The 7,760-nt window shown below is 37.7% G+C and overlaps 1 protein-coding gene across 1 annotated transcript; it reads left to right on the top strand.

The window, feature by feature from the left end:
- The first annotated feature begins 146 nt into the window (after nucleotides 1-146).
- Nucleotides 147-6,941, top strand: LOC105557727 (signal recognition particle 54 kDa protein). Its single transcript, XM_012005044.1, has 9 exons — nucleotides 147-572; nucleotides 4,036-4,212; nucleotides 4,334-4,563; nucleotides 4,644-4,794; nucleotides 4,880-5,028; nucleotides 5,207-5,468; nucleotides 5,612-5,720; nucleotides 5,802-6,068; nucleotides 6,293-6,941. Exons 1-9 carry the CDS (start codon nucleotides 495-497, stop codon nucleotides 6,388-6,390), a joined length of 1,521 nt encoding a protein of 506 aa, XP_011860434.1. The 5' UTR covers nucleotides 147-494; the 3' UTR covers nucleotides 6,391-6,941.
- Nucleotides 6,942-7,760: the final 819 nt, after the last annotated feature.

The raw sequence follows: 7,760 nt of genomic DNA, 5'->3' as shown, positions 1-7,760 counted from the left end.
TAAGGCTGGGTCTACATTGGATGTCGTAAGTCGTGTCGGAAGAAATTGACCAATCACAGTTCATTATTCTCCTTACGGTCGAAGAATAATGAACTGTGATTGGTCAATTTCTTCCGACACGACTTACTACATCCTATGTAGACCCAGCCTAAGACCGTGGTACGTACCGATCGATATGGATGGCGGCCATGTACGGAGTCTCCTCGGTTATATATAAACAAGCCGAGCGTACTTTCTAACGGAGTGACGTGTAAATGGGAGATATCGGTCGCGGGCCACAAGCACTCGTACCGCACAACCACGCACGATTGACCAGGGACGTCCGCGTCGAGACTCAAGCGTGATTGTTTTCTCGCGACCGGATGTGTCGTCATGCCGTGTTGGCCAAATTGGGACGTAATGATAGATTTTATACGTTAATTTCCTAACCGTCAATCGGAATACACAAATTTGTCTGCGGCCAGACGTGAACACGTGAAAAAAAACGTCCAAACATGGTTTTGGCGGACCTCGGACGTAAAATCACTTCGGCCTTGCGGTCGCTCAGCAATGCGACCGTCATCAACGAGGAGGTGAGTTTGTTTATCGGTTCGTCCGCGAGATACGCGTGTGAATCGGTTCATCCGCGGGTACGATTTGTAAACAAAAATCCGGACGCGTCTTCCGTACCATATTCAGCGTCGTTTCTCTCGTTTTCGCGTAGCGCACCTAGAAATTTTCATTTGTGTCCAACAATCTCGTTGCACGTATCGAACTTATGTTTACGTCGTGATTTGAAGTCCTAATTTTGCCGTGTGTTACAATTAACAGATGACGCAGTGAGTTTTCAAGAATTGTCTCTCGGTTGATTTTCCAGAGATACTCTCTCGCTTGGAAGTCTCTCGATTTCCTACATTGCACACCGTTGTTGTTAATATTATATATTCTCGTCTTATAAAAAAAAGGGGCTCAGAGCCTAGACAAGGTTGTAGTGTCCACTAAAAATTATTTAATTACAAAAGATGATACGTTTCGGTCCATCTGGTTGTTGGACCATCTTTAGTATAAAAAAGAACTAAGTACAAATTAACGCATGAAAGAATTCAGAAGATAGATCATACAAAGGATTATGCAGTCAATAATACAAAATTAAAAAGATATTAAAGTTGTAATAATAAATTATAGAACGGTTGTACATAAAATACGGCACAAGTGAGTGTGACAGTGTGAATTAAAAAAGAAAGCTGTAACCGTCAGGAAAACGATAAAAATTTGTGCCATATGGGAAGGGAAGGAAGAAGAGACACTTACTTAGAATCGTGTTGAACTGTATGGATGATGTTACTGTAATGAGAAACAAAGAGCAAATAATAAGAATAGGAGTGTGTTGAGAGAAAGGGGGAGGAATAAACAAAGGAAGAAGACAGGAGGGAATAACGAAATTAACGTGAGGGGGGAGGAAGCGAGTTCAAAATGGGAAGATATTTGATTGCTAACAAGTCTGTCTGTCTGATTATTAATAAGAGCTACTTGGCATTTGATGTGTGCCATCTCTGAAATGAGTTTTTTTTGTTATAGGTATGTTCTTCGTCAAGAATACGGACGTTGTCCCAATCAAATTCATGGTTGGAATCCATTCTAAAGGCCTGTGTCCACGATGCTAGAACTGGGTCCAAGTTCTAGTTTCGAGAAATGTGTAGTCAATCAACTTGCAGCTTTTATGGAATAGCTGCAGGTTGATTGGCTACACATTTCTTGAAACTGGAACTTGGACCAAGTCCTAGCATCGTGGACACAGGCCTTATGACAAGATAAAACAGAGGGAGATGGTGAATTGTTATTTATATCTGTATAATGCTCCGTTAGTCTCGTTTTAAACTATCTTTTAGTCTGTCCCACATATGTGGCCACACAGTTCTTGCAAGAGATTCTGTAGATCACATTATGAAACAGCCTGTCGAGTTTGTCCTTGTTTACAACAATGAATTGTTGTAATGGATGGTAGCAACAATAGGCAATGCTGACATTTAATTTTTAGCAATTTTTACAAATCGCTCAGAGACAGACCTGACACAGGGGACAATGAAACATTTGTTTTTATCTTCAATTCTAATCTCGGAAATTCCAGGAACAGCAGTATAGTTGTCAAAGCAATAATTTTCTAGCCTTTGATGAATGGTAGAAAAAATGAAGGACAGAGAATGGCAATTATTTAGTAAGATTTGGATGATGAATCTCGAGGTTTTTATCGTGGAATTGTGGATCAAAAATTTTTTATATTTTATCAACAAGGCTAAAAACAACACCTATGTGGGCCACGTATATGGGACAGACTAAAAGACAGCTTAACAGAGTATTATACAGATATAAATAACAATTCACCATCTCTCTCTGTTATATCTTGTTATAAAATCGGTTCTAACCGTGAATTTGATTGGGACAATGTCCATATTCTTGACGAAGAACCTTCCTATAAAAAAAAGACTCATTTCAGAGATGGTACATATCAAATGCCAAGTAGCTCTTATTAATAATCGGACAGACACAGACTTGTTAGCATCGAATATCTTCCTATTTTGAACTCGCTTCCTCCCACCTCACATTAATTTCCTAATTTATTCCCTTCTGCTTCCTTCCTTCGTTTATTCCTTCCCCTTCCTCTCAACACACTCCTGTCCTTGTTATTTACTCTTTACTCCTCATTACAGTAACGTCATTCATACAGTTTAACATAATTCCAAGTAGGTATCTCCTCTTTCTTCCCTTCCCATATCATTTTCTTGACTGTTACAGCTTTCTTTTTTAATTCACAATGTCACACTCACTTGCGCCACGTTTTATGTACAACCATTCTATAATCCATTACAACTTTTATATCTTTTTAATTTTATATTATTGACTGCGTAATCCTTTGTATGATCCATCTTGTGAATTCTTCCATGCGCTAGTTTGTATTTATTTCTTATTTTATACCGAAGATGGTCCAATAAGGTCTGAAGCGTATATTCCTTTTTAATTAAGTAGTTTTTATCGGACATTACAACCTTGTCCAGGCTCTGAGTACCTTTTTTATAATACGTGATTTTTATCACACGAGCCGATTGTTATTTATTGTACATTCTGTTTTAACATAATGTGTTGTCTACAATGCATGGGATAAGCCTGGCGTAAGAAGAAGTAAGGGAATAAATCAATTTTATTTCTTACTCTTATTTCAGCTCTTAAGCGTGGTCTACAATGGCAGTAGGAGTAGTGGATTAAAGAAGTAGGCTCAACTTTAACCTATTTCGTGAACTGATTATCAGTGGCTGAGAGTAAAGGAGTAGGTCGTACGAAATGGAATTGAACCATTTTGCTTACAGCCTTACTCCTTTACTCTCAGCCACTGATAATCAGTTCACGAAATAGGTTAAAGTTGAGCCTACTTCTTTAATCCACTACTCCTACTGCCATTGTAGACCACGCTTTATGCTTACTTACGGTGTCAGAACACCATTGTGTGGCCAGTGTTACAAATAATTTAAAAATTATGCCCGTATTTTAGCTTCCTTACACCAAAAGCTAAAGCGTGGTCTACAATGGCAGTAGGAGTAGTGGATTAAAGAAGTAGGCTCAACTTTAACCTATTTCGTGAACTGATTATCAGTGGCTGAGAGTAAAGGAGTAGGTCGTACGAAATGGAATTGAACCATTTTGCTTAAGCGTGATCTACAATGGCAGTAGGAGTAGTGGATTAAAGAAGTAGGCTCAACTTTAACCTATTTCGTGAACTGATTATCAGTGGCTGAGAGTAAAGGAGTAAGGCTGTAAGCAAAATGGTTCAATTCCATTTCGTACGACCTACTCCTTTACTCTCAGCCACTGATAATCAGTTCACGAAATAGGTTAAAGTTGAGCCTACTTCTTTAATCCACTACTCCTACTGCCATTGTAGACCACGCTTTAAAGCTGTGGATCTCTCTTACTCCTTACGCCAGGCTTACTCCACATATTGTAGACGACGCTTAAGTGACTGAGCTTTTACCACAGTAGCTACATTGACCTCTGTCTCGGCAGGTTTTAAATTCTATGCTGAAGGAGATATGCGCAGCGTTACTCGAAGCTGATGTAAATATTAGATTAGTGAAAAAATTGCGCGAAAATGTACGCCAGGTTATCGATTTTGAGGATATGGCTGGCGGTCTTAATAAAAGGAGGATGATACAGAGCGCAGTCTTCAAGGAACTCGTGAAGGTTGGTTTGTTATCTTGAATTTTTTTCTAGGCAACTAGAGGATTCGTGAACAAGTTTGTAAGCAATATTGTAGCCCTCAGTGTTTACGAGTGTGTTTAATTCACGGATTTTTCTTTTTCAGTTAATTGATCCTGGTGTTAAGGCTTATCAACCAGTGAAAGGCCGTCCTAACATAATTATGTTTGTCGGTTTACAAGGTTCCGGTAAAACAACAACTTGTACCAAACTCGCGTATCATTATCTTAAGAAAAATTGGAAGGCGTGCTTAGTATGCGCCGATACTTTTCGTGCTGGCGCATACGATCAGATAAAGCAAAACGCCACAAAGGCTAGAATACCATTTTATGGAAGGTAAATAGAGGTGGAAGATACATTTATTACACTTGTTACAATGTTGTTCCCTTTGCTGTGCTAACAATCTTTTACTTTAGTTATACAGAAGTAGATCCTGTAGCAATTGCACAAGACGGCGTTGACATGTTCAAGAAAGAGGGATACGAGATTATCATTGTAGATACAAGTGGGAGACATAAACAAGAAGAATCGTTGTTCGAAGAAATGTTACAAGTCGCCAATGCTGTGGTAAAGTTCTAGTGCTTCTTATGCTTATGCGTTATGTATAAAGAAAAAGTCAACATTTTTAATGTTATGTCTTCACATGGTGCAGCAACCAGACAATATAATTTTCGTTATGGACGCAACGATAGGCCAGGCTTGTGAAGCACAGGCGAAAGCCTTCAAAGAACGCGTTAACGTCGGTTCCATCATAATTACAAAATTGGACGGCCACGCTAAAGGTGGTGGGGCGCTTTCCGCGTGAGTTCTCTTTTTCTTGGTTCACTAGTTTACTATTTCGTACACTTGTTATTTTGCAACATGTTTATGCAAATTAAAAGAACGCAACGTTATTTTGCTATAAATGTTAATTTTTACTTCTGGACTAAGCAATTAAAATTTTTTCTCATACACGTGTGTAATATTTAATTTTTTTTAGTGTTGCAGCGACACAAAGTCCTGTAATATTTGTTGGTACAGGAGAACATATAGACGATCTAGAACCGTTTAAAACAAAACCATTTATTAGCAAGTTGCTAGGTATGGGAGACATCGAAGGTCTTATTGATAAAGTGAACGAACTCAATCTAGACGATAACGAAGAATTACTGGAAAAGATCAAACATGGTCAATTTACCTTACGAGACATGTATGAACAATTTCAAAATATCATGAAGATGGGACCATTTTCACAATTAATGGTAAATAACGTGGAAAATCATCACTCCATTTATGTTTCTAATAAGTCTCATAGAATAAAATTGGCAGCGTTTGTATTTGCTGTAAAAGTTGAATATAATTGTAATGCATTTTATAATTAATCCTATAATTTTATTGTGCGTAGGGTATGATCCCTGGATTTAGCCAAGATTTCATGTCAAAAGGGACAGAGCAGGAATCAATGGCAAGATTAAAACGACTCATGACTATTATGGACAGTATGAACGACTCAGGTTTGCTATTTAAAATGCTTTATATTGTCCCTTGTAATTTGTCGTTTTGGCAACATTTATTATACGTTATGTCTACTTCAGAGCTGGATAGCAGAGATGGAGCAAAGTTATTCAGCAAGCAACCTGGAAGGATAACAAGAGTGGCAAGGGGTTCTGGTGTAATAGAGAAAGAGGTCAAGGATTTAATTTTGCAGTATACAAAATTCGCAGCAGTCGTTAAGAAGATGGGCGGCATAAAGGGTTTATTTAAGGCGGGAGACATGGCGAAAAACGTTAATCCTACACAAATGGCGAAACTGAATCATCAAATGGCTAAAATGATGGATCCGCGTGTATTGCATCAAATGGGTAAGCAATTTGGTACGAATAGAAATCTTATTTTAAGTTAAAACTTATTTTTTTATGTGCACATTCTTCATAAATTTGTATACTCCGTCACTACAGTTGTAAATCTCGCTTTATATAATACTGAAAAATGAAAGGCACGTCTCATTATGTTACGACGCGTCTCGGATTGTTTTTCAAATTTATCTCGAACTTTACAATTTTACGTTTTCCCGTGATTATTTTAGGTGGTATGCCAGGATTGCAAAACATAATGAAACAGCTACAACAGGGCGCTGCAGGTGGATTAGGAAACTTGATGGGCGGTTTCGGTGGTAAATCTTGAGACGAGGTTTTGGGCAGTGCATGTACTGCCGTTCAGGACGTTAAATACCGTTACACACATCTCACGAGAAAGTTATGTCATATCTGAGTTACATTACTAAAGAAATTGTTTAAAAACTTTTTTCACACATGCGTTTTACGAGTAATGGAATCGTGGAAATAATAGTAGCGACATGATAGTGGATTCCTCAACGTCTTTCTATCGTTTTTTTAATCGCAAATTGAATCATAATACCTTTGGATGTAAATGCAATAAATTATCCAAATACGCTACGAAATGTATGTCATAGTGAGAAAGCTAATTTATTTCGACCGTTTATAGCCCTCTCTATCCTTACATCATAAATTTTTCTAGGCAGCGTTATTTATAAATGAACTTGTGTTACCCGATAGCCCTTTGATATTCTAACTACGTGGAAAGAAGTTTTAGTTGGATATTGTTATTACCCTAATCAAATAAAGTGTGATAAATGTAATTATCAATGTAAATATTCCCCGAGGGGAATGTATATACTGTTATAAAGAAATAAAAATTGGCAATACGATTATTTTTAAATTTCAAGCAAAACAGTTTCATATATTTCATACTTTGTGACATCAGTTAACATGTCTTGAATATTTAACAATTAACAATAATTGTCTACATGCAGTACTTAAAAAAAATAAAACTGCATAAATTTGAAATCTTTACTCTGAAAACAGGTGATAAAATTTGTTATACATACAGAGTGTTACTAAATTCATGTTACAACGATTGAGGGGTGAAAGTACAAATCAAAACATTTTTTACCAATACACATGGGGGCGGAAACGAACCCCTAACCCGCTGGAACGCGCGAAAAGTTCAGGGTAGGCAACCCGTTGTGCACATCTTTTACTACGCTAGCTGCTACGTTTAAGAACAAATGTTGGGATTCTGTTTAAAACAACAACCGTTCAATTAAACAACGGTTTATTAACAGTTCTGTAAACCGATAACACATTTTAAAGCAAGGGCTCGAAATGACGACCACCTTGATCGACGCACAAATGGCAACGGCGAATCATGTTTTCTTTTATCCTTTGCAACTTGCCTGGGGAAGCTCGTATCTCATCAAACGCTTGGATAATTCTTTCGGTGAGCTCTTCAACGGTTTGCACTGGCCGTAAACCATGGCTTTTAGGAGTCAACGGGTTGCCTACCCTGAACTCATCGCGCTAGAGCTACTAGATAAAGGGGAGCTGACTCGTCCGCCATCTTGGAGCCCAAACGTTTGACTTTAACAAATGCATTTCGGCACAAGATATGAATTTCTTGTTCTAAATTAATTGTTAATAAAATTCAAATTACGTCTTTGTTTTTGGAAAGCTATATTTTTATTTATTTACAAA

This window comes from Vollenhovia emeryi, unplaced genomic scaffold, assembly GCF_000949405.1.
Source record: "Vollenhovia emeryi isolate VEMERY1.0 unplaced genomic scaffold, V.emery_V1.0 DF939427.1, whole genome shotgun sequence".
Taxonomy (NCBI): Eukaryota; Metazoa; Arthropoda; class Insecta; order Hymenoptera; family Formicidae; genus Vollenhovia; species Vollenhovia emeryi.
The sequence above is the reverse complement of the archived record's forward strand: the minus strand, read 5'-3'. Positions and strand labels throughout refer to the sequence as shown.

Excerpts from the sequence above, each read along its gene's own strand:
- LOC105557727 (XM_012005044.1), top strand. The coding sequence starts at position 495 with ATGGTTTTGGCGGACCTCGGACGTAAAATCACTTCGGCCTTGCGGTCG. Across the intron at positions 5,469-5,611 it reads GACCATTTTCACAATTAATG|GGTATGATCCCTGGATTTAG; the intron begins GTAAATAACGTG and ends TATTGTGCGTAG. Across the intron at positions 5,721-5,801 it reads GGACAGTATGAACGACTCAG|AGCTGGATAGCAGAGATGGA; the intron begins GTTTGCTATTTA and ends TGTCTACTTCAG.